The following is a 26,243-nucleotide window of genomic DNA, read 5'->3' on the forward strand; positions in this document are numbered from 1 at the left end:
ATCTATTGGTCGGCTTCAAGATATGTAAACGAGCAAACAAGTACGATCACGTCAGTTCCCCCGCTCTCCCGCCCTCCTCTGACACCAATGACAGTGAGCGAAACAAACATGGCGACGGCGTCGAGCGGACGCGGGTTTCTGAGAACTTTACTGCTTTTTACCCACCTTGCGGCGGGCGTCCTGGCCGAGGTGGCGCTGGCCGAGTCGCGGGCCAGCACGCGGATCCTCGGCATGCGGCTGGAGCGCAGCGACATGCCGGCCGGGACCACCGAGCGCGGCGTGATCCAGGTAACAGAGGGCAGCGACATCCTGGTCCGGTTCTACGGGCTCCACTTGTTCCCCAACAGCTCGGCGCTTGTCCGCTTCATGGAGCTTTATTCTAGCGAGTCGGAGGACGATGCTTTCGGCGCCGTGGAGGTGCCTCTTAACCGGACGTGCCCGGAGCACAGCAAGGACCTGGTAGTGAAGGGTACGATGAACGTGAGTAACCACAATACGGCCGGGCTGGCCAGCGTCACCGTCAAGCAGCTTCGCAAGAGCGAGGTGGTCAAGGTGTTCGCCCTGTGTGTGCGAGACCCCCTGGACCCCCCGGACGCGTGGTCCCTGCTGGACGAGGGGGACGGCCGGGTGCGGGTGGTGGAGGTGAAGAAGTCCCTGCTCCCCGTGTGGCTTCAGGTGAATCAGAGGTGGCGAAACTCACACACTGTACTTAAGTGTAAGAAAACATACTTTTAAAAAAAAAACAACAACACAAGACTGGTGAGTTCTTCTCATGACCTGTCCCAGTTGGTCAACGCAGAATCCAGACAGTCACAGCCTCACTTGGATCATCTCCATTTAGCCCAAACGCAGTGTAGAAAAGAAGGTGTGTGAAGCTAAACAGGCCAAATTCCAAATGTCAGGGCAAAGAGGAGAATATAGTCTGAAGATTTGAGCATAAAAGGAATCGGGCCGTGTTTGTCCCGATTTTGCCGACCAAGGTCTGTGAAGTGCTTGTATGTTTTCTAAGATGACCCAAAAACATTACGCGGTGTGTTAATTGTGGGTTTTTTCCCCCCCCCCCCCCCGACGATCGGGTCCAAAATGAGCCGAGAACTACTGAAACATTGAACAGATGGGTGTGTGGGTTCAAAAGTTAACAGGTCAAATTAAGTTGACCCGTACTGTAAAATTCATCCTGAAATTTCACTGAGATTTTGTGAGTGGCTGTTTTCAGTTGTAGGGAGCAAAAAGTCGTCAGAACAATAAATACACAGGACACCTGGTAAAGATACTTGAGTCCAGTAAGCAAGTACTTGTTTACGTCCCACCGTTGCAGGTGATCCTCATCTCCTTCCTGCTGGTCCTGTCAGGCATGTTCAGTGGTCTCAACCTGGGCCTGATGGCCCTGGACCCCATGGAGCTGCGCATCGTGCAGAGTTGCGGCACCGAAAAGGAGAAGAAGTATGCCCGCAAGATCGAGCCCATCCGCCGCAAGGGCAACTACCTCCTGTGCTCACTTCTCCTGGGCAACGTTTTGGTTAACACGACTCTCACCATCCTGCTGGACGACCTGACCAAGTCGGGTGTGGGCGCGGTGATAGCCTCCACGGTCGGCATCGTGATCTTTGGCGAGATTGTGCCCCAGGCGCTCTGCTCGCGCCACGGCCTGGCGGTGGGCGCCAACACCATCCTGGTCACCAAGCTGTTCATGCTGCTCACCTTCCCGCTGTCGTGGCCCATCAGCAAGCTCCTGGACTGCGTGCTGGGCCAGGAGATCGGCACGGTGTACAACCGGGAGAAGCTGGTGGAGATGCTGAAGGTGACGGAGCCCTACAACGACCTGGTGAAGGAGGAGCTTAACATGATCCAGGGGGCGCTGGAGCTGCGCACCAAGACGGTGGAGGACGTGATGACGCCGTTGGGCAACTGCTTCATGATCCACAGCGACGCCGTGCTGGACTTCAACACCATGTCTGAGATCATGGAGAGCGGCTACACGCGCATCCCCGTCTACGAGGGAGAGCGCTCCAACATCGTGGACGTGCTCTTCGTCAAGGACCTGGCCTTCGTCGACCCCGATGACAGCACCACGCTCAAGACCATCACCAAGTTCTACAACCACCCGGTGCACTTTGTCTTCCATGACACCAAGCTGGACTCCATGCTGGAGGAGTTCAAAAAAGGTTGGTGCTGCATGAAAATGTCTCGTGGGGTCAAACCGAGATGCTTAATGAAGCAAGTGTGGTGACTAAAACATGAGATGAGAACAACTCTTGAGACCATTTGCCACTTTGGTACAGGAGTGCTCCAAACAGACCTTTTTTTTAATCTTCTATCATAAATTATTTTCATTTTACACATTAGTCAAGGTCAGATGTAGCAAAAGTACTCAAAACAGTGCGCAAACTAGTTTTGAAACAACTCGTGCAAAAATAAAAGTTAAACATGGATGGATTGAAATGTACTCAAGAGCTAAAGTGAGATAAAAAAAAAAATGTCACTTATATATACATTCCCCAAAAACTTTATTATATGTATTATTTGTATTTTATGAACATGCACAGTGGTCATTCTGATGGAAAAAAAAACTACATGCATGCCAGAATGTTGTGAATTGATCTCACCAAAAATGCCAAATTAACAAATGCTTCAAGATATGTAAAAAAAAAAAAAAAAAAAAAAATTGGCCTTACTAACATTTTTTTTTTTTGTCATTGAAAGCTGGCAAGTTTTAAACTGGCCCAAGAATGTTTTGTTCAAAAAACATTTCATATTCAATTCTTTTTCCACAAGTAATGGGGGGGGGGGGGGAATCGTCCATGGCTTAAGATTTCGAGGAGACCACACATGGACGCACACACACACGGGCAAGCACAAACAAATCAAGGCTTGTTCTCCACTCATAACGACGCTTCCTTCTTTTACTTCTGCTCACACACACACACACACACTTCCTCTTTGCTTTCCCTATCGGACGTCTTGTCACGGGGGTCGTGTGTTCAAAGTGGGGGCTGCAGCCAAGGCGGTGTTTCAGAGGCTCGGAGGAGTCTCTTCCTGTCGTGTGTCACGCTGCTTTCTGCTGCTGCTGTTGTTGTTGTTAAGTGTGAAGTGGCGGCGGGCCAAGAAAAAGCTCTGCGGTGCATCTCGGGCTGGCTGGCGTGGCCATCGGGATTGACTAGACACTCACGGGAAGAAAAGCAAACAAAAAAAAGTTACACCGGTGCCTTGAGTTGTGGTTTCTTTTGTTGCACTTGTTTCTTTGAAATCATTAAATAGCCTTTCATCTCTTCCGGCTGCCCAAAAACACAGTTTTGAGTTAGTCACATGAATAGTTTGGATAACAACAACAACCTGGTCGGTAAACAAGGGGTGTGTAGACTTTTTCTCTCCATGCTACAAATATGCAATAGTCACAGGCTAATATTATTTCTGCTCAGTGTGTACAATGAATATTGTGGCACATTATTGTCCTACACTAGAAATTCTGGCTTGACTAAATTGAATCGTAACGTTCATAAAAATCCATCAAAATAACGTAGCAAAGGATTTTGCTCATTCGACTGCGGGATTGACAGGCAAGCCGGACCCCCCGCCAAAATCTCGAGTTCCAAACTCTGCTGCTCCGCGTCCGTTACCGCGGTGACGGCGTCTAACGCTAAGGTGTCCGCCCAGGAGCTCAGAACTGCCAGGTGACCTTCTGAGATGGCGACACCCCGCCAGTAAACATTATGAAAACTTAATGGCGGGAGCGGGAAGTCGCAGCGGGAGAGGCGGAAGTCCAAGAGGCGCAACCGCCAAATTGAAGGTCGCGCGCCGTCGATGTGGATGGTTAAAAAAACAAAATGGGCGATTGTGATGTCTTCAGCTGAGTGGCCGTGAAAAATACAAAAGTGTCATCTTAAGCGTTGCCGTCTTTGCTGCCACAAAAGCAACAAAAAATCGTGACTGATCTATTTGACGTTTCACCAAAAAAAATCGTTTTCTCCACTTTTTGGTCAGTAACCGCTGTTTTTGACGAAAGTTACTCTGATTACCAAAGAATGATAAAAAAATAAATAAAAAAAAAAGGAGGAAAGTAACCAATTTCAGAAGGCCATGTCACCCAACCTAAGTAAAGCTATTATGAAAGAGTCAATTTGAACTCTGAATTTTTTCTTGGTCTCCAAGAAGACGGCGGTCACCCTTTGCGCTTGCATTGTGTTTCTATTCCGCAGGTCCGAATGGGAAAAAAAGCTTTTCGGGTGTAATTTAAGTCCAGAAACAGCTTGTGGTGATTATTAAAGCGCCTCCAAGTCAGCGGGTGTCATTGTGAAAAAACACACATAGGCTTGTGAAGCTGTTTGAGGTGAGAGTCAACCCACCGTGAGTCACATGATCTCCCTCAGCTGCTCCACTTGATGTTATGCGCACGTACAAATATGTCAAAGTTGTTGTTTCACTCATACTATTATTATTAGTATGATTATTATAATTTGTTGATTGACTGATTTCTGTCTTGTAACAATAATAATAATATTTAAAAGGCTTTACTGGCCCACAATAATATTTGTGTACATTTACGTTGGCTTTGTTCAAGTAACACAAGTAGAGTGTGTGCCTGTGTGCCTGTGTGCGTGTGTGTGTGTGTGTGTGTGTGTGTGTGTGTGTGTGTGTGTGTGTGTGTGTGTGTGTGTGTGTGTGTGTGTGTGTGTGTGTGTGTGTGTGTGTGTGTGTGTGTGTGTGTGTGTGTGTGTGTGTGTGTGTCTTTGGCGGGTCTTTTTTTTTTTTTTTTTTTTTCTTGTTCTTTTCTTCAATCATTTCCCAACCTGCTAGCTTTGTCAAGTGTCCCGACAGCTTGTCCTCTGTCACCTTTGTACCTCGACACCGACACGAACGCACGCTGACATCTAATCTATTAGCAACTTGATGCTAATCGTAACCAGTGACCCCTGCGCCAGTCTAGTAAAACGCTTTAAAGTGGGAAATTTTCCAAATCTTCCCCCCACGCACCTGTCTTTTTTTTTTCTTTTTTCTTTCTTTTTTTCTTCTTTTTTTTTTTTAACTGTGCACTAGCTCTCAACTGATGACATCATACAGGCACACCTGAAACTCAACTCCTGTTTTTTTGTAAAACAGGAGTGGCGCCTTTTGTTCGCACTGACACCGAATGTGCTAAACCGCTAATCAGCCTCATGTGGAGGACAAACGTGAGTAGTTCAATTCATTACAGTTACAATGTAATAACCAAGCAGATGCCCACCCTCTACCTCCACTTCCCACATCATGAGGGGTTCCATCTTGAGACTAACAACAAAAAAAAGAGAGAGAGACTGACGTGCGTGTGCACATATTTGTTTTTGTGTGTGCCCATGCGAGATGCCCGAGGCGTTTGGCGGCTCTTGTGTTTGTCGACAAACCTTTTGAGCTTCCTGCCAGAAAGTGAGCCAGCACGGACAGTCGGCAGCAGGAGGCCGACTTTGCCTTTGGTTCTTTATTTGTGTGCTCAGCTGATACATGCTCACAATGGCCAGTGCTGTTCTTGGAGAACATCTTTGTCTGTGGGTGCTCGTGCGTGCGTGTGCTGGTGTCACCCGACGCTCAAGTGACTCTCCAGTCAGTTGGGCTGAGAGTTTATTCCCTAGGGCTCTTGCCGCATTTGAAATATTGACTCAACAAATACACACACGACGAGATCCTTTCCCATGACACATCGTGGCTATTTCTGTCGGGATAGCCATCCGCAAGGACTTCTGATCGCAAGTGGCGAGCTTAGCGCCTGAAGCTAACGTAGCAGTTTACATCTTCACTCAGCAGACGACAAATGACACTAAAGTGCAGCATCAGTCGCCGTCGATGAGTTCAATGTGGCTTGGATTTCTCCGTTTTTGATACAGCGTCTCTATTGTTGTCTTATTGGAAGTGCTTCATTATTAATAATTCAGCTCATGATCTGGAGCGGTGTGTGTGTCTGTGGCGGGGGGGGGGGGGGGTTAAATAATTGTTTAGTTTTACATGTAAGCGTCGGTCAAAGTCTGTATGTAAAGATAGCGCGTACACATTAACCATGCCTGGTAGTTTATTGTTGAGTCACATGGTAAGAAGGAACCCATATCGATTGTTGATTGATGGATGTCCAGATTGTGTGATTTACAGGAAAGCTTCTTCTTTAATGTGAGTTCTTTATCGCACATGAATAATTTATTTGAAGAGTGAACACCTCATCCCAGGGACTCGCACGAGTCTTGGATTAGAGGCCCGGATCAGGTGGTCGAACCATTTGTTGTCTGACTGATGGGTGGAATACACCAGTTGGAAATTAAAAAGGCTGGTGTACATGGTGTGTGTGTGTGTGTATGTCATCTAACTAGTGTGCTAAGCTAACACAGCCAGCTCATCAATTTGATTTCGTTTACTCGCTTTTTGTCTCAGGCAAGTCCCACCTGGCCATCGTGCAAAAGGTGAACAACGAGGGCACGGGTGACCCCTTCTATGAGGTGCTGGGCCTGGTCACGCTTGAGGACGTCATCGAGGAGATCATCAAGTCGGAGATTCTGGATGAATCGGACCAGTACAGTGAGTCACCGATGAATGCCGTGGCCGTCGGTTTAGCCGGTACCTAATTGGGCTTGTTTTCTCAGCTGACAACCGCACCAGGAAGAAGGTGGCGCCCAACAAGAACAAGAGGGACTTCTCCGCCTTCAAGCACGAGAGCGAGTCCAAGGTTAAGATCTCGCCTCAGCTTCTGCTGGCAGCCCACCGCTTCCTGGCTACAGGTGGGAGGGAGATTGTTCAATTTTCACATTTGATGCTCTGCGTGTCTCTCATGTACTCTCTGTATGTGAAAATGTATGAACAGTATATGTGTATATACTGTATTATATTTATAATATATACACACACCAGGGATAGGGCAGAATTAGATTCTGACGATATGAGAATGGTGAGGGGAAAAAAAAAATAGCACTGTATTAAAATGACAGCTCTAAAATGTCCTCTATAACAAATGGCACCATGTTTAAAGTACATTCATCGACATAGTCACCCTCTCACTCCCCGTCCGTCCTCTGTCCGGGGTGTGTGTAACTGCTCACCCCTCCCCTCTCTGTATCTTGCTGATGTATGGCATCAACGCTCAACGACAGAGGAGTGTTTGCAGCACGCGATGATGGATTTCCTCGCGGTTCGGTTGTGTTTGCAAGGGCCCCGCCGCTTCTTTGTTTGCGGCGTGGGTGCGGTCCGAGATGCCCTTGTCGCAATCTCATTCCGCTCCCTTCAGTCGTGTTTGAACTGCATGTGATAAGTTAACCATTATGTAATATACTAGCTAAGCTCTGTCATAAAGCCTGTATGGCTTACCTTTTTTGTCTTTTAATGCTCGCAATAGTTAATTGTCCCTTGCCAACCAAAACAGCAGAACCTTTCGGAGGCGCGCAAAGTCAAAAGTTTGCTGTGGCCCAATTCGCCGGCAGGTGTTGTTGACAACAAATAAATGACTTTCTCAAATAGACGTAAACCGCCACCACCGTCAAGGTAGTTACTGAAACGGGATATTTATGCTGTTGCTAACCAAAACAACATCACCTAACTGGGTATTTCAGCCATCCGTCCGCATCATCTACTTGGAAGAAATAAACCGCTCCCAGCACTAAATGTCATAATATCACAAGGACATTGAGAACTTGCAGTCATCTCTATTGCTAACCAAAACAGGGGCACCGGCGCGTAAACACTCAGTGCCTAATTAGTTGGAATTGTCCACTTCAAACAAAAACAAAATAGAAACTTCAGATTTGGAACGCTAATGATTTCTGGTCATGTTCCTAACCAAAACAGCACCTAACTCTACATTCACACTAATTGTGTTGTTCTATGCGCGTGTGGACAGAGGTGACCCAGTTCAACCCGGCTCAGATATCCGAAAAGGTGCTGCTGCGGATGCTGCGCCACCCCGACGTCATTCACGAGATCAAGTTCGACGAGAACGACAAGCGCTCGCCGCATCACTACGTCTACCAGAGGGGGAAATCTGTCGATTACTTCATACTCATACTGCAGGTAAAAGTGGATTTTGTTGCCGCTGCTCCACACTCTCAAGATGCACGGCAGGCAAAACCTCCGAAATTCTGCCGTTGCTCTCGTAAGCCTTACTCTTACGCTTCGATCACTCCTTACGTGCGGCCGCTTCGGGGAAAAGATGATGTCATCCGAGCCTCCCCCGTGTGGGGGATTCTCAGAATTCCCTTTGGCTAAAGTTGAGGGCCGTGTTGGCAATTGCAAATCTCTGCTTTCATTTGTCGCATCAAAAAAAAAAAAAAAAAAAAAAAAAAAAAAAGGAGTCAACCACCACTTTATTTTCTTGGGAAATGTGTGTGGAAATATCTTCTGTCTGTGATGTAGCCACAATGTGATTCACACATTCACTCCTAACACCAGATTGTTGTCTTGTTGACATTTTCATGACCTGATGGAATTCTCAGCTTGACTAGCATTTGTTGAACAGAAGGCTTGAAGTGTTTTAATCGTGACGCTGCAATTTGCTGACTTCTTGTCCTTAACTCTTCTGGACAAAACATTATCCAAAAGGTTTTGAGCTTGATTATTGATTCAACGACTTCATGATGATGTTAACTCCGACTATATTGTGTGTAATATGTTTTTTTGTTTTTTTTTTCCACCTGTGAACACGAGAGCGCTTGTGGGCTCGTCACAAAGCACAGGTTGGCAACACACGCCTCACATACGTTGTCATCTTTGGTGGATGGACACTTGACTCACATTTCTAGTGAGGTATTAACGTGCGCTTTTAAACTTTGGCCTCACAGGAAAAAAAAAAAAAAAGTTATCTCTCTGAATGCCATTGAGGCTCAAGTAGGGGGTGATGCGTGAGCTTATGGGGAACCCCCCCCCCCCTTTAATCTACAAGCCAAATATTTCACCATGGTTCAAACATTCCCTGGCGGCTGGCGTGACAATGATTGTCGAATTGGCAGCAAGTGGGCGAGACCCAGCTGCTGAAGGAATTTTACCATCCGCTTGCAGTCATCCAGCAGTTAAAAAGTTTGGGCACCTTGGATCTTTACATTCTTGACGTTATACGCTGCTTATGTTGTCTTCGGTCGCGCATGTCCAGCTTTTGTGGATGGAGTGATGCCGTGTGTGGATTAAGTGTCCCGTTGTTGCTGCATTTCACACATTCCAGCCGACCCGTTGGGCTGGGCTGAGTAGACAAACAAGCCGGAGGCCTCCTTAGCCTCTATCATCATCATCATCAACAACCAATCGGCACACAAACGCAATTTGGTCATGTGACTCGGATGCCGCACATGAAATATCAGACTGCACTGACCTCTGACGGCCAAACTCTGTAACTACATCAACTGTCACTGGCAACATTTTTTTTTTTAACCATACATCAAAAACTTCAGTCGTTAGCTATGTATATGTTTATTAGAGACAGAGAAGCGTTCACATCTTTTAAATCAAAACTGATTTTCTGATTCATCTCGGTTTTTCCCTCACACCTGTAATATTATGCTTTTAACTGTTTGTATTCAAATATTCAATACTACACTCTTATATAAGAAAACATGACATTTCCAATAATAGTAATGAGTAAATAACCATTCTGTAACGTAAAGTAATAAACAATGAATTTTTCTGTCTCCATCAGGGCCGGGTGGAGGTGGAAGCCGGCAACGAGAACATGAAGTTTGAGACTGGACCCTTCTCCTACTATGGCATCATGGCGCTCAGCGCTCCCATGTTGGGTGAGGAGCACCTCACACAAGCCCCCACACCCACCCAAAGCTCTGCCTCTATTTCTTCCTCACTTGTACCAATTCCCTCGTAGGAGTCGGTCCATGTACCAGCCCGGGAATTTGCCCATATATTAAAAAAAAAAAAAAAAGCCTGCTTCAAACTGAAGTGGTTAACTTCTGTCCTCAGATTTGGGCAAAGGTCGTAGAAACGTCTTCATGCGTCTTCATGACATGTCCATCCAATTTCTTTCATGTGCATTTTGTAAATATTCATTGTAAATGTTATTCTAATTAACATTTTTAAAGAAAAACAAGTTACTAAATGTATTTGCAAAATGCTTGATATTATTTTATTACTGTCACTATTTACAGTAAATAAATGAACCAATTTAATGAGATAAAATAACAAACACATTCATATCAACCAACTTTATAGAAAAAGACCAAAATACTGTATTTTAATAGATTAATTGATGCTTATTCTTGACTGGTTTGATGTTTGGCTTAGCTTTCAGTGTCACTCGCTTTAACGTTATTGAATCCCCTCTCCGCCCCTCCTCTCTCTTCATCTACTTTTTCCTCTTCCTCCCTCATCACTCCTTCCTGCAGGGTATCCAGGTTGCAAAGTATGAAACATTCTTCCATTTCCCTAAAACCCCCTCCACCCACACAATCTGTTCACACACCTTCAGGGAAGAGCGAGCGAGCCCACCTTAGATTTTTTTTTGCATGTGCTCACCTTGTTTGTCTGTTGGTGGAATGGCGTCCCACCTTTTGCTCCCTCTCGCTCAACCTTTGTACTTTTTCCTCTCAGCGGCCGCCCCGCGCCCCCGCCACCTCTCCTTTAAGAGGTTTTCTCTGTTCGCGCGGTTGCCAGGTAACCTTCGGCATGTCGGGTTTATGATACAGTAGACCGGCTCTTGATTGGGCTGGACGTGTAGCCTAGAAAGTAATTGAGAAATGGTAAGAGTAGCATTAGCAGCTAACATAGCAGTCATCATCATTACTCATCGCAAAAATGCCGCTTCAATTGCACAACACTGACCCCCCCCTCCCTCCTTCCCAAAAACTATGGAGCAGAAAACTACAAAAATACCCCTCTTAAGTTCCCAAAAAACTAGCAGCTAGCTAGTGGCAAATGTGAGGACCTATGGTTGCACTCTACATCTTCACTCAGAATGGCAGAAATTTCATTCCTCCAACATCAGTCTAACCCTAACCCAACATTGAACCAAGATTTTATCAGCCCCTATGATTTTACAGTAGTTTGAATTGCATTATGAAACAAAGAGAAGTTAATTTAGCCCATTGACTCACTCAAAATTCACTTGACAAACATGTAACATTCAGTAGGAATCTTTTCAGGATGGTTAAAAAAAAATTGAATGATTTGCGGTTGAAAAAGGCAATAATAATCATGCCATTTGATCATATTTAATAATTAAGTTGTATTTATTAGATTTTATTTATTTTACATGTACACACAGGCTTGTTTTTCAATGTATTTATATATTTATTAAATGTAAATAAAAAAAAAAAGACCATTTTAATTGTAAATATGAAATAATTCAGAAGCAATCCTTTTGACGGCATTTTGAAGTTTCCCTTAAGTTTCCTACTGGATGTTGGAAGGTTAACATAAGTCCTGAACAGCTAACCACTAACAAACAAATACTAACAAGCCAGGCACACACACACACACACACACACACACACACACACACACACACGCACACACACACACACACACACACACTCAGACACAACGATCTAACGTTGTGGTTGCCACGTGTAGGTAAAACCGTGTCCTATGACTCACTGAGGCCACCTGCTGGACGACTCACGCTGACTGGTAAAAGGAACGCTCGGCTTGCGTGCGTGTGCAAGCACGTTTGTGCATGACACAGTTTTGGTGTGATGCACTGGGTTAGTCATGCAAGCGCGTGTGTGCACTTGTGTTTAAGCCGAGGTGGAAAATTGCTTATGGAAAATTTCTTCATTAAAAGAAATCAAAAAGCTCAAAAAACGGGACATTGTTTGTGACTAATTGTGTCACTCGATGACTGCTGGAAAGTTTCTATCAAATATTTGAAATGTTACCCTATCAAGAAACATTTAAGATTTTTTTTTCTGTTTTTAAATATTTTGTGTATTAATGTGTGTATTTTCTTGATATAATTCTATAACGATATTATTAAAATGACAAGTAGTTAAACATTTAAAAGTCAACTGAAACATCCTTTTTTCCCCCCAAATTCTATGATTTCTATTTTTTAAAATGTCTTTACATTTCTGTGGCATGACTTCACTTTAATCTGCCGACTCGACTTTGGTTTGGCTTGATTTATTCAATTTTGTCTTTCTCACAGTAACTTGGTACTTGTTTGAAACTTGAAGGTTAAGACTTGGGACTTACAACGCAGCCTCGACTCACAAGTTGAATTTGTTGATCGTTAGGGTCCCCCCCCGACTAATTAACCTTATCTAGTGTCCTTTTTTTTAACCAACGTGTGACTTGTGCCTTGGCAGAGTTCCGCTCACCGTCGCACATCAGCGTCCTGAACCGCACGTCGTCACTGAGCGGCGCCGACCGGGCCGAGTCGCTGTCGGTGTCGGTGAGTGGCAGCAACAGTCACCTCAGCAGTCAGCTCAACTGCAGCACCATCTACACGCCCGATTTCTACGTGCGTGCCCTCACCAACCTGCAATACGTCAAGGTACGTGCCATAAAGAGGACGGGAGAAAATGGCTCCTTTTCGATTTTCATTGCGCCTCAGAAGAGATTCTGCTGAGCCCGGGAGCTAAAGAATGAAATCGTTTTATATCTTGCAAATAAGAAAAGCTGTTAAAAAAAAAAAAAACGAATGTTTTAGAAAAAAAAAAAAACTGATTTATTAATTATTTAAAAAAAAGAATAATGAAAATGACCCCCAAAAAAATGAACTAATTGATTCAACGCTGTTCCAGATCACACGCTCGCAGTACCAGAACGGACTGATGGCGTCACGTCTGGACAGCACGCCGCAGTCGCCCGAGAGCGTTCACCAGTTACCCGCCCAGACGGAGCCCGGCACCGACGCCTCCGACGTCACCCTGGCCGAGCTGGAACCCGCGGGCCCCACGGAGAACGGGCCCGACGAGACCACCATGCTGCTTCTCAACCAGCGGAACTCGCCCCCTCACGACACCAACCACCGCGGACAGCTGGATAACAGTATCTAAAACTTCCTCCTCCTTCTTCCCTCGCACGCTTGCACGCCGCTGCCGTCGAAGAGACTCAGGGAGACTCACACCGCACCCCCCCCACCCTGAAAAGAAAAAAAAAAACTAAATCCAAATCAACCCTTGTTCCGATGAGAGATTCAATGTTTGTGTGGTGGACGTCCAGTATAACTGCGTGCCACCATGGCGACAATCAGTGCGATGATGAATGTAGCGTTTCAGATGGCTCGGTGTGTATGGCGTGGGAACCAAAAAAAAAACAGGGACATTTTTGCTTTAAGACTACTTCATTTTGTACCAAGAAGAATTGGGGCCACACCGGAAATCAAATTGAACAAAAATGAAATTAAAAGTGAGAGGGACACAGCTTGCCACTGAAAAGTAATTGACAGTCAATTATGGTCCAAAAAAAAAAAATCCAATTTTGTTCTCGTAACATCACATAACGGTTTTATTCTCGCAATATTTCAGTATCATATTTGACCTTAATGTTTGAATTCGTACCACTCACTAAAATTCTCACAAATTATTTATCCCCCTCTTATGTCGCTTTACTTAGAGAAATAGTCATTACGTTTTTTTATTCTCAATTAGCAGACGTTATTCTTGTAACATTACAACATTATTTTAGTTTTCATTTCACTTTTTGGTTTTTTCCCTTACTATTCCAATTTTCCAGTATGGCCCTTATTGTCCTCTGTTCTTTTGAAACATTTCCACGCGTGATTGTTTGTACGTGTAACGGGGGGGGGGGGGTTGTGATTTCATTGTTATGCCTCGATGATTGTTGTCGTTTTGACGTTGGGTTTAATCATACGTGGGGAAACGCGGAGCACCGACACACTCCGACTTTTTGTTTGACTGTAAAATATCAAGTGAGCCTCTTAAAGGAACACACAGTCTTTTTTTTATGCAACTTTTGTGCTATTTTTTTGTTTTCAACTGTAATTTGTAAAAACGATTCTAATCCGATTAATAGCTTTCCACCCTGCATCACTGACGGCAGAAGAAGGATGCTGCGGTCCCCGTTTTTTTTTTTTATTCACATGAACATAACTATGTATGCACGCCGGGCATTGTGGGAGTTTACTGTGAATGTTTTTTTTGTTCCAACGCGACAGTGTGTGACTGATGGTACGTTAAATTCTAGAGGCTGTAAAATTCAGAGGTGAGTTGTAGTTATATTAGTTGCAAAACAGAAGGAAAGTGATCGTACAATTTTAGAATGAAGTCGTAATATTACAAGAAAGAATACTTAGAACGTGCCGAGAATATTCCCGTTTTGTTTTTGGAGTAAAATCTTAATTTGTAAAAAAAAAAAAAAAAAAAAAAACTAACAGAAATATTTTTTTAAGAAAAAATTCATTAAATGTAAGCTTTTACTTCAAACTTTCTCAAAGCTTTTACCTTTAAGCAATTGTATGATTTTTTCCTCAGCAAATTGCCTTAATCTTATAATTGGAAGACTAATCATCATATTTCAAAAGTTGTTCAATTATTTTTTTTTTCCATTGGAAAATTGCAACGTTTGGTGTACTATGATTTATTCTCCAATCAAAATCGTAAATTAAAAAAAAAAATCATACATGAATATTGCAACTTTTTCCTCTTATCACGTTCCAATTTGAATTTGACCATAATTAAACATTCTCCTTCAGAATTTGCTATCATAAAATCTTTGCAATATTACGAATTTATTCTCACTAGCAACCTAAGAATCTGTTCAAATTTGGTGAGGATCTGGACAAAGGTGTCCAAATACAAAGAACGGTACATTCACCTTGGTGGTTCTAAGGGAAATCTATGCCAAAGAGTTTGCAGAGTGACCCCAACTTCCACACCACCCCGTGACATGCCCACTTGGGGTTGCCCTGGAAACATTTTTACAGTATCACCTGCTGCAATTTGTTAAGCACAACTCTAATTTGTGTGTGTGTGTGTGTGTGTGTGTGTGTGTGTGTGTGTGTGTGTGTGTGTGTGTGTGTGTGTGTGTGTGTGTGTGTGTGTGTGTGTGTGTGTGTGTGTGTGTGTGTGTGTGTGTGTGTGTGTGTGTGTGTGTGTGTGTGTGTGTGTGTGTGTGTGTGTGTGTGTGTGTGTGTGTGTGTGTGTGTGTGTGTGTGTGTGTGTGTGTGTGTGTGTGTGTGTGTATGGCGTACATATGCATACCCTGTATGTGTAAGTACGTAAAATCCAAAAGCAAAAAGACCTCTTTTTTTTTTTTTTAATCGGTGATGGGAATATAATTCAATAAACCTATCAATGATCCGTAGCTACTTAAAGTAAAATTATAAAAAAAATTAAAAAAAAGTTTGCTTCATTTTCCACCTACATTTTTTTTTTTTGTTCCTCATTTTAGCCGTTTTGGGAATATGAAATCATAGCTTTTTTTTTTGTGTTTATTCCTGAATGCACTTTAATAAGGAGAGCAGTATTTCCCCTACCACCAAAAAATATGCCAACAGTTTTAGATATTTTTATGTCGCAATAAGGACTGTTGAAAAAGAAACTGCTTTCAGTAATACTCGTCATTTTGTTGCCTTCAGCTTTTCTCGGGAACTCTTGCTTTATTTAGTGTATTTAGTAATTCAATCAACCCTGAATGCTTTCAATCAAACCGGGGTTTCATTTTATGCCGTGTGCCTGTCAGTCGGTTCACGTTGTTGTTTTTGTACCTCAAAACACTGTTGATGATCGCTGTGGCGTGTTGTTTTCCACGCCGATCCGAGTTGAGCGACGGAGGGAATGAACTTCAAATAAATAAATTTAAAAAAAAAACAACTTTGGTTCATGACGCTAACTTAAAGACAAATCCCAAATGTTGTAAATAGTGTTTTATAATTTCTGTCCTAATGACTTTTCATGATGGATGTTGTTATTAATAAACTTGAGATCTATTTCTCTACGTGAGCGACCTTTGCCATCTTTGTATGCATTCTTGTAAGGTGGTAAGAATCACTCAATTCAATTTTTAATCATTAAACATTTCAGTGGCTTAAATCTTTCTACGACTAAGCTTAGGGCGAGTTAAGGTGTCAACCAAAATTATTTTTGTAAGCACAATAGGGGATCTTTTCTATCCCACGCTAGGTACGTAGTGTGCGTGGGTTGGAACGCACTAAAGGCTCTTTCATCATCAGCCTTTTTGATTATCAGCAAACAAAACCGGTTTGACCGAGAAAAATCCCCACATGTGAAAGAGCCATGAATTCTTGCCCTGAATAAAAGAGGAAAATAAATCCTTTCACTTCCTCCTCTTAGCTGTCGCTATGCACCCATGAGTGGGAGCGATCTCGTTGTAACACGCCCAACACTTGGTCTTAGTCGCCCGTCAACTTTTAGAGCTGACCAGGTATGAAAGGAAATCATATTTCTTTACTTTATGAAAAATGACCAATTTAGTGCCACAATTTAGAGCGGTTCCTGAAGAAAAACAGACTTTTCTTTATGGAGAAAAAAAAAAATCTCAGGGAAATTTCCTAGATTTGCCTTTCCACTTAGCTTCATGCTAACAAAAGATGCAAAACAGCATTGACCTGCCAACGGTTAACATCGATTGTTGCTGATATTTGAACATAAATGGATCATAAAATTGTTAAGACTTTCTTTGAAATACCATAATAGATTCAAAAAATACTTCATTCTTGTTACGTCGGTCTATTTTTTTTTATCTAAAAAAAGTTTATTTTTATTTAAAGAGCACAATTTCTTTCTTTTTAGTTTAAGCCTATTAACTTTTCAACTTTTTATTCGTTTACAAAAAACAAATATTTTGCCTGAAAGATTTAAAGTACTCAGAAAAAAACTAGTTTGTTCTTAGGACTAGGATTCTTGCTTAACCAATCCCTCCGACCACATCCGTGTATCAAAAAAAAAAAATAATGCAATTAGTCTGGAAGAAAAGAATGTGTAGCGTCACGGTTTACATCTTGATGGTGAAATCGTAAACATAGCCGCGCTTGTGCAACGCCAAACTGACGGAATTTTTACTTGCATCAAAGGCAACTCAATTCTCAGGATGAGGAAGTGCAAGTAGTAAAAAAAAAAAAAAAAAGTTGACCTAAAAAAAAATAATAATAATGGTTAAAACATCAAAATCCTAAAGGAAAAAAAAAGGAATATTCTAAGAAAAAAAAATAATGTAGCCTATTAATTTAGATCTTACTGTAATTTTTACTTTGATAAATTCACTTTTTGAAGACTAGTTTAGATTGACTTTTAAAGATGCTCTCAGTTGACATTTTCTCAAGTTTCAGCATACTACACAATGAACTTGACTTTACAGTATTGCGTCACGGGGGCGTGACGTCGTCATCATGGCCCCTCCCACTTCCTGTGTGTGTGTAGCGGGAAATTCCTCAGGTGCTTCATAAAAGCACTCAGGTTAGGACACGCAAGCACAACCACAGCAACAACAAAGCTGAGCGCTTCTACCAGACAACTCTCACTACTACTACAACAACACACCAAAACAAGGTACAGTACTTTCATCTGATTCTTTGAGTGGAAGGGAAAAAGCAAGAACATTTGTCAATGGCATTTTATGGAATATCAACAGAATATTTTCCTTGACATATTATGTGAGGAAGAACAGTTAGCAGCGACATTTGGCTGTGTTCGTACAAGACAATATCTAACGTATGTGGTTGTTTTTTTTTCTGTGAAAAGATGGCCGCAGAGATGAAATGCCCCGTGAGCCCCATTCTGCCTCCGGGACTGGGCCTTGAGGTCTCCCGTCACCCCCGGACCATGAGGCAGGTGGTCAATCTGGTGGTCGCCGTCAAGAGGTTGAAGGGCAGCCGTACCGAGACGGCCCTCAAAAGAAACTTCAGTGGCGAAAACCTCCTTAACATCATCATGGACGACCTAGTTGAAGGTACTGAACACCTTCTTTATGCATTTAACCAAATTATAAATCCACTGCGCCGCATCGTAAAATGAATACAAACGACGTGAAATGAAGCATTATTTTAACATACTTGATCAAAAACTAATTTAAAAAAAACGGAATTAAAAAAAAACCCAACTATTTTAAAACGATGATGAAAAATCCCAAACTATTAGAACTCTCCTGTATACAAAAAGACATTGGTGTTTTCCCAGGCTCATGTGTTTTTAAAAAATATATATATATATTTCAGTGATTCACATGCCTGAGGCGCGACCTCCGAGGAATCAGTTCACCCGGACGGGCCAGTACGAGTGCAGCGTGAGCGACAGCCAGAAGAAAAGTCTGGTGCTGCTCAGGGAAAGCATGGAGCTGCATGCAGTCCTATTGCAGGGAGGAAACGGTCACCGCAAAGGTGGGGAACTGTGTATGTTTTAATTTAATTTACATTACATTGTGATTGCTGAAGAGACAATATAGCAGTCGTCGCCTGTATATATTCTTTCTCCTCTGTAATGAGTACCCGATATTTCTTCCAACCATCTAAAATGCTCTCTTATGCGTTGCAGTCAACCTCAACATGTCCACCTATGTTCACCCTAACCCCAACACGGAAGCCCGACCAGTGGCCCTGGGCATCAAGGGGACCAACTTGTTCCTGTCGTGTTCCCAGGAGGGCAATAAGCCCATGCTGCACTTAGAGCAGGTGGAGAACAGGCAGAGCTTGATGGGTGTGACCTTGGACAGCGACATGCTGCGCTTCCTCTTTTACAAGAGCGACTCGGGCATTAGTCTCAGCACCCTGGCGTCGGTGCGCTACCCTAATTGGTTCATCAGCACGGCTGAGGAGGACGACATGCCCGTGGAGATGAGCCAGCGCACCGGCAACCGATATGTCACCTTCAACATCCAGAGGCAGAACTAAATGTTTTTTGTTTTTTACTGGAGAAGAGAGAAGACAATCAGAAAAAGTCAACAGAATCTGTTGACACATTTAGGGCAGGTAGTCCAACGCCCCTAAAAAGGCACATGTCACTGAAATTATTTTACTATTATTAGCTCAATTATGTTGTTGTACAATTCAATTGAAATGCTTTCTTTCATATTTATGCATTTTATTTAACTATTTATTACATGTATTTATTTATTATTTATTTACTATTTATTACATGTATTTATATATTTATATGTATTTCAAAACCTATTTATGTTTTGTAATTGCTTTCGCGCTGTAATAAAGTGTGACAATGTGGATTCACCTATCAACGTGCGACTATATTTACTCATCCATCCGTCCCGTTGCTCATAAATACCGCCGCTAGACGGCGGTCGTTCCGCGTCATGGCTCCTTTAGTTGCTGTTAAAGGTCCACCGAAGAAGAAAAGGCGCGAGTGAGAGAGAGAGAGAAATCGAGAGCGCCGACTCCGAGGACGTGAGAAAGCGAGGGTGAAGTGATTAAATCGCCTCAAAAGACAACGTGAAAATGTCCAAAAATGAAGTTTGTCGAGCAAAACTACAACAAGAGAGACTCTGGCATCAACATGACGCCATTTCCTCCACTCAAACTGTCCAAGGTGCGTTCACTCTTCTTTTGCTAGCTCATTTAACACCATCATGACCCCTCTGATCCACTAGAGTGAAAAGAGACTTCGAATTTCCTCTCTTTCTTCTATAACCGCTTCAAACAAGTATGTTTATATTATTGCCATTGTTTTATGTCATGTGTTTTGTTGTATTGTTATTTAATGTTTTTTTAAAGCGCTTTGTTAACAATGACAATTGTGAAAGCGCTTCCAAAAAAAAAGATTTGTATTTAAGAATGTGGACGTTTGAATGGGAGGACTGAACAAATGAAATACATTTTTTATATTTAATATTTAAGTTTTAATGAAGTAGTGGGGAAAACCAGTTGTTAATTTAATGTTAGAGTTGTCTGCATTTATTGAATGTAACTAATAAAGCTATTTGCAATATTTTTAAATTAAGTACTCAGGAATTTAAGTCACTTTTTAAGTCAAGTAATGATTCAAGTAACAAAGTAAGTTTTTTTTTCCAGATAACTCTGGCAACACCGCTCCCCACACAGTGACAGTATATGGTGAATTTTTAATGTCATTTACATTGTCTTCTCCTAACTATTGCTCATGTGTCCTGCAGATGTCAAGCAGCCGCTCGGTCTTCAGCAGGCACATCGGGAGCCCCCCCACGTGAAAAAGGAAGAGGAGGATCCACAGGTCTCCTATGTGAAAGAGGAAGAGCAGGTTCCAGAGTTCAACAATGTTAAAAAGGAGGAGCCAGAACATCTTCATGATAAAGAGGAGGAGGATTCTCAACGAGTCTGCATTAAAGAGGAAGACAAGGAGTTTGACATCAGCAAGTTGCCAATGATGGAGAGTGAAGATGACAAAGATGAAGCACCTGAACGGTCTCATCATCGTGATGGAGGACCACCACGCGACCTCTTAGCTCCGCTGTCAGACAGCGACGACATGGACGAACCTTTGAGGAATGACGCAGACCACGAAGGTGACGGCAAACAGTCGAAATGCTTGGAAAAAGAGACTCTTGGCAGCAAAGCAACGCCACAAACACGTCTAAAACTTTTTACCTGCTCAGTTTGTGCTAAAGGCTTTTTCAAAAAGCAACATATGATGACACACATGAGAACGCACACGGGAGAAAAACCCTTCGCTTGCTCAACTTGTGGGAAAACCTTCTCTCAAAAGCCGCATTTGGAATTGCACGTGCGAACGCACACAGGAGAGAAACCCTTCACTTGCTCCTTTTGTGCTAAAACCTTCTCACAAAAACAAAATATGGAATCACACATGAGAATACACACTGGAGAAAAACCCTACAGTTGCTCAGCGTGTGGTAAAACCTTCTCTCAAAAGCCATATCTTGCATCACACATGAGAACACACACAGGAGAAAAACCCTTTGCCTGCCCTTTTTGCGCCGAAACATTCTCTCGTAAGGAACATGTGAAATCCCACCTAAAAATGCACACGGGAGAAAAACCCTTCAGCTGCTCACTGTGCGACAAACCATTCTCTCACAAGTCAAACCTGGTGACGCACATGCGAAGACACACAGGAGAGAAACCCAGGAGGTGTTCACTCTGTCATCAAACCTTCTCCCAAAAGGAACAGGAGGACTCGCACATGAGAACTCACACGGGAGACAAACCTTATAGTTGCTTGGAGTGTGGCGAACGATACACTCTCAGGGCCAATTTGACCGCACACATGCAAACACACAATGAAGGCAAAGAATAAACGTTTACGGAATGTTGTGGATCAAAGTCAGAGTTGCCGTACGCAGCTGTTCAACATCTTTGCAGATTTGAAGCTTTTTCTGCTACTCTATCTTCATATTCTTCAATCTACTTGAATGATCCTAAATTGACGTAAATCCTAGGGATATTCGATACCACTTTTTTTTTAGACCAGCACCAATATGAGGACTCAGCTCTTGACTACTCACCAGGTAACCAACACTAATAATTATGATACATAAAAACTCTATTCGACCAATGATATGATGTTGTGCTAGCTTACGGCGGCGTTCAGTCATCACCTGTAATACTGCGGCAGGCACCAAACAAACCACATATTTTTCCCTCTTAATTCAATAAAAATATGACTTTTGCTACGTGAGTTTTATTTGAAGCAGATTTTAAAAATTACCTGCAGCTGAAACAAAATGTTCTACTCATAAACATAAAACAATCCATGAAATACAACCTTATAGTCAAAAATGATCAAATCAATCTGCAGCATGAATATTTGACCACAGTTATGTTGAGCTAATGGGTGAAAAATACAATAAAGGAGAAAGAAATAAAACCGCTGCTAACTTGACAGTGCCCATAAGTCTTATATTCATGTCAAAATAAATTTCTCATATTACTTTTTGACATACTTTAGTCACAATTAATCAAAACAAAAATCTCACTTTTAAATCAACAAATGTAAGAATTATTTTTCTGCAAAAAGACTTTTTCTATTTTTCAATAAATCTCACTTCCCTCGTAATACTAAACTATTATGCTGACTCTAATATGGACCCCAAATTGTACTTGTTATTGTTTCTTTTCTATTAGTCCCTATAAAAACGCCCACTCCAACTTTTTCTCACCATCGCCTCCGCATTACCGCCGCAAGGTGACGGCCGTTCGTCACGGGTGCGTTAGTAGCTCCCGAAGCACCACCGAAGAAGAAAAGCGGAAGTTGGGTGACGGCCACATCAGAGAGCAGAGGCGAGAGCACTCCAACAGATAACATAAATATGCCCAAAATTGAACTTTGTCAAGCGAGGGAGGAGCTTGAGAGACAACCGGCAATGCTTTCTTCCACTCAAATTCTCCAAGGTTTGTTTACCCGTCTTGCTCATTGAACACATTTTTGCTCAATAATAACGCCCCCCCCAAAAATCTTCGTATTCTAAACATGAGTGGGTCTTCTAAAGAGAGTTTGTCGTAGCCATATAGAAATACTACTTACTTGCCAATAATAATGATAATAATAACAACAATAAAATGTAATCATAATTCAAATATATAGTAAATCCTCACTATTTGTCAGGCGTTACTGATTCAAATCCACCGTGAATAGCAAGCATTTGGAAATAACAGACTTCTTCCAAAATGTTCGTATACAATTTGAAAATAAAACGATTCCCAAGCGCCAAACTCGTCTTACAACATTGTCGTTAAAAATGGATTATTTTATTTTGAAAAATGTTTCAAAGATAATGAGGACACTGACATGTATGATGGCACTTCAACCTATAACAAACTAATTAAACATTGATTGACGTAATGACGTGTCTGTTTGATTTTGATTTTTAAATATGTGTCATAGATGTCCGCCAGCTGATTGGTTGCCAAATAGAACCAAAACCTCCACATGTTAAGAATGAAGCAGAGGCTTCGTCGCACTCTCACCTTACGGACGAAGAAATGGAAGCCGATGTCACTAAATTGCCGCTGACTGTCATTGTCGTGAAGACCGAAGACGACGACGACAAAGTGCCCGAGTGGTCATCGATCCATGGTCGCTCTTTGACCGGAGACCATCTCGGAGGACCGCGAGGCAACTTTTTGTCTCCACTGTCCTGTGGTGACGATATACCAGAACCTTTAAGGAGCGACATAGACTGTGAAGGTGATGATGATGGGCTGATTTAAATATTTGTTTTGAAGAGCTATCTCATCACTTGTTCACGAGGAGTTATTTATGCAACTGTGCTGCTTACGTCTCGCAGATGTCTGGCAGCGCCGCCGAAGCTCCGGTTTGGATCAAGTGGATCCGTCTCGCCTTTTCATTAAAGAGGAGGAGGAAGCTGACGTCAGCAAGTTCCCGCTGACCGTCGTGGTGGTGAAGAGAGAAGACGATGAAGACGAAGCGCCCGAGTGGTCGCAGCTTTATTATGCCAGTCCGAGTAAGGATCGCCGTGGAGCGCCACCATCGGACAAGCGCTTAGCTCCACTGTCGGACGGTGACGACGCGGAAGAACTTTTGAGGAGTAACGCAGAAGGTGACGAGAAAGCGTTGGAATGCTCTGAAAAAGAGACAACTCTTAGCAACCGGGAAACCTTACAAACGTGTAAAAAACACGTCACCTGCACAGTCTGCGGTAAAGGTTTTGCAAAACAATATTTGATCAGACACATGAGAACGCACACTGGGGAGAAACCCTATAGTTGCTCAACTTGCGGTAAAACCTTCTCTCAAAAGCCGCATCGGGACTCACACATGAGGACACACACAGGGGAAAAACCCTTTCCTTGCTCAGTTTGTGGTACGACCTTCTCTCGTAAGGAACATGCGGAATCTCACATGAAAATACACGGGAGGGAGAAACCCTTTAGTTGCGCGACTTGCGGTAAAACTTTCTCCCAAAAGCCATATCTTATATCACACATGAAAACACACACGGGGGAAAAAACCTTCAGTTGCTCCTTGTGTGGTAAAACCTTCTCTCACAAGTCTCACGTCGTATCGCACATGAGAACGCACACTGGAGAAAAACCGTTTCAGTGCTCATTGTGTGGTAAACGATTCGCTCACAAGTCCCACGAGGTGAAACACATGAGGACCCACACGGGGGAAAAACCCTTTCGTTGCTCAGTTTGCGGTAAAACGTTCTCTCGAAATGATTATATGAGCTCACACATGAGAGTACACACAGGAGAGAAACCTTACGGTTGCTTGTTGTGTACGAAAACATTCTCTCTCAAGTCACACTTGGTCACACACATGAGAATACACACGGGAGAAAAACCTTACGGTTGCGCAATTTGTGGCGAAAGCTACGCTCATAAAAACAGTTTGACTGTACACATGCGGACACATAAGAAGGGACAGTAAATATTTGACAGGCTTCCCCCTCCCATCTCCTAGCCACCAAAGCAGACTTTATAATAATGCTTTCACTGAATGTTGTACATTTAATATTGTTATGTAATTATTATATCATGGCGAGATTAAAAGTTATAATGATAAGATTTAAATTCGAGATTCCCTGTTTTGTGAGCAACCATCTTTTAAAAATATCATCATGACGAGTTTAAAGACACTGTACCGAGATTCATTCATTCATTTATCCATTCTCTCTCTCTCTCTCTCCCTCTCTCTCTCTCTCCCTCTCTCTCCCTCTCTCTCCCTCTCTCTCCCTCTCTCTCTCTCTCTCTCTCTCTCTCCCAATCTGTCCCTCTCTCTCTCTCTCTCTCTCTCTCTCTCTCTCTCTCTCTCTCTCTCTCTCTCTCTCCCTCTCTCTCCCTCTCTCTCTCTCTCTCTCTCTCTCTCTCTCTCTCTCACATATTTTTATAAATCGAGAGCCTTGTCCAGTAGATGGCGGTAATGCACCCAGACGCTGGTTGCTAACACGCCACACAAACCCGAAAAGAAATGAAAAAGACGGAAGTACGCATAATTGCTAACGCTGAGACTTCCAGGACGGACAAAGGCTCGTTGGGCTTTGAACTGTCAATTACATCAACATGTTGAAAGAGTTGGTAAGGGAGCGACTGATTGCGGCCGCCGACGAAATATTCGGACTATTTGAAAGAACAATGGCGTCATACGAGGAGCAACTTTGTCGAGCCAGAGAGGAGAGCGAGCGACAACGCCGACAATTGGAAATTATTTACAGCAAGCAAATTGTCAGACGTGGCGAAGGTCAGTTTAGGGTTGATTTGAGTGGAATTGAAACTTGATACAAACTTGTGCCACACTCGTTTGCATTGCTCATGTTCTGCAGGTACCGAGGAAGACGAAAAACTGGCCGTCCACCTAAAAGAGGTCGAGGAGCGTCCACAGCCCTTCCACGTTAAAGAGGAAGAGGAGGAGGCTAAAGTCAGCAAGTTTCCGCAAACCGCTCTCTATACGGAGATAAAAAACAATGAAGAAGAATGTCCCGAGTCGTCACGGCTTCGACACCACCCTCCAAGTGGAACCCACTCTGGAGGACCACCTCCGAACAAGCTCTTGTCTTGTGAAGGTGACGACAAACAGCGGAAACTCTTCACACAAAGGATCACTCTTGGCGACAAGGAAACTTCCAAAACATGCCAACAATATTTTATCTGCTCAGTTTGTGGTAAAGGTTTTGCTAAAAAATCCGTATTGATTCGACACTTGAGAACACACACTGGAGAAAAACCTTTTCATTGCTCACTTTGTGGGAAAAGATTCACTCAAAAGCCAAGCATGATTGCACACATGAGGACGCACACTGGAGAAAAACCCTTTCGTTGCTCATTTTGTGGGAAAGCCTTTACTCAAAAGCCCAGCATGGTGTCACACATGAGAATACACACGGGTGAAAAACCCTTTAATTGTTTAATTTGTGGAGGGGGCTATGCCCGTCGTTCCAATTTGAATGCACACATGCGCACACACAATACGGATAGAGTAAATGTTTCATGATTTATCATTATTGACTTTAGCACTTGATTCAATAGTAAATTTCCTTTTGTACTCAGGATTAGCCGTTGCTAAAACCTCATCTTGTATCACACATGGGAGGAAAAACCCTTTAGTTGCTCAATTTGTAGTGCAAAGTTTCGCCATAGATACAATTTAAATGCACACATGCGCAGAAACAAAACAAAAAATAAATGTTTTGCAGTAGTCCACTTTTTTTTTAAATCACTTAAAAAGCTATTAATGTTTTTTTTGTTTTTTTTAAAGGTGAAGACTGTTGTCACCTTTATCGTACGGCACAAGTTAGCATCATTGCCTTGACTCTATTTTGTTATATTTTTCTTGCTAACGATTTTTGTACATTGTACAAATATGTATTTTAGACCTCTTCACTCCTGTTGAGCCGTCGTCAATACCGTTGCAAGATGGCGGTCGTTTGACATTTCAAATACGCCTCTGTCGTTAAAGCACCACCGAAGAAGAAAA

The 26,243-nt window shown here is 42.8% G+C and overlaps 5 protein-coding genes across 6 annotated transcripts; all 5 read left to right on the plus strand.

Annotated features, from left to right (window-relative positions):
• The first annotated feature begins 50 nt into the window (after nt 1-50).
• Nucleotides 51-15,859, plus strand: LOC147058438 (metal transporter CNNM4-like). The gene is made up of 8 exons (XM_085909213.1): nt 51-675; nt 1,319-2,165; nt 6,391-6,534; nt 6,600-6,734; nt 7,847-8,016; nt 9,632-9,728; nt 12,249-12,436; nt 12,687-15,859. The coding sequence occupies exons 1-8, from the start codon at nt 88-90 to the stop codon at nt 12,939-12,941; spliced, it is 2,424 nt and encodes an 807-aa protein (XP_085765339.1). The 5' UTR covers nt 51-87; the 3' UTR covers nt 12,942-15,859.
• A 371-nt stretch (nt 15,860-16,230) lies between these two features.
• il1b (interleukin 1, beta) lies at nt 16,231-19,065 on the plus strand. 2 transcript variants are annotated; one of them, XM_085909348.1, is made up of 5 exons: nt 16,231-16,290; nt 17,224-17,414; nt 17,607-17,814; nt 18,080-18,241; nt 18,396-19,062. In XM_085909348.1, the coding sequence occupies exons 3-5, from the start codon at nt 17,607-17,609 to the stop codon at nt 18,749-18,751; spliced, it is 726 nt and encodes a 241-aa protein (XP_085765474.1). In that variant the 5' UTR covers nt 16,231-16,290; nt 17,224-17,414; the 3' UTR covers nt 18,752-19,062. The 2 variants fall into 2 exon arrangements, with proteins under 2 accessions (XP_085765474.1, XP_085765476.1); XM_085909350.1 differs by lacking the exons at nt 16,231-16,290; nt 17,224-17,414 and having other exon boundaries at nt 18,396-19,065.
• A 110-nt stretch (nt 19,066-19,175) lies between these two features.
• Nucleotides 19,176-21,477, plus strand: LOC147058440 (uncharacterized). Its single transcript, XM_085909301.1, has 2 exons — nt 19,176-19,400; nt 19,984-21,477. Exons 1-2 carry the CDS (start codon nt 19,310-19,312, stop codon nt 21,102-21,104), a joined length of 1,212 nt encoding a protein of 403 aa, XP_085765427.1. The 5' UTR covers nt 19,176-19,309; the 3' UTR covers nt 21,105-21,477.
• Nucleotides 21,478-21,737: 260 nt separating this feature from the next.
• Nucleotides 21,738-24,343, plus strand: LOC147058441 (uncharacterized). Its single transcript, XM_085909261.1, has 3 exons — nt 21,738-22,198; nt 22,692-22,994; nt 23,095-24,343. The coding sequence occupies exons 1-3, from the start codon at nt 22,117-22,119 to the stop codon at nt 24,198-24,200; spliced, it is 1,491 nt and encodes a 496-aa protein (XP_085765387.1). The 5' UTR covers nt 21,738-22,116; the 3' UTR covers nt 24,201-24,343.
• Nucleotides 24,344-24,719: 376 nt separating this feature from the next.
• Nucleotides 24,720-26,206, plus strand: LOC147058442 (uncharacterized). The gene is made up of 2 exons (XM_085909332.1): nt 24,720-25,010; nt 25,093-26,206. The coding sequence occupies exons 1-2, from the start codon at nt 24,833-24,835 to the stop codon at nt 25,758-25,760; spliced, it is 846 nt and encodes a 281-aa protein (XP_085765458.1). The 5' UTR covers nt 24,720-24,832; the 3' UTR covers nt 25,761-26,206.
• The last annotated feature ends 37 nt before the right edge of the window (nt 26,207-26,243 follow it).

Source organism: Syngnathus leptorhynchus, chromosome 4, assembly GCF_054491065.1.
Source record: "Syngnathus leptorhynchus isolate UIUO chromosome 4, UIUO_Slep, whole genome shotgun sequence".
In the NCBI taxonomy this organism is placed as follows: Eukaryota; Metazoa; Chordata; class Actinopteri; order Syngnathiformes; family Syngnathidae; genus Syngnathus; species Syngnathus leptorhynchus.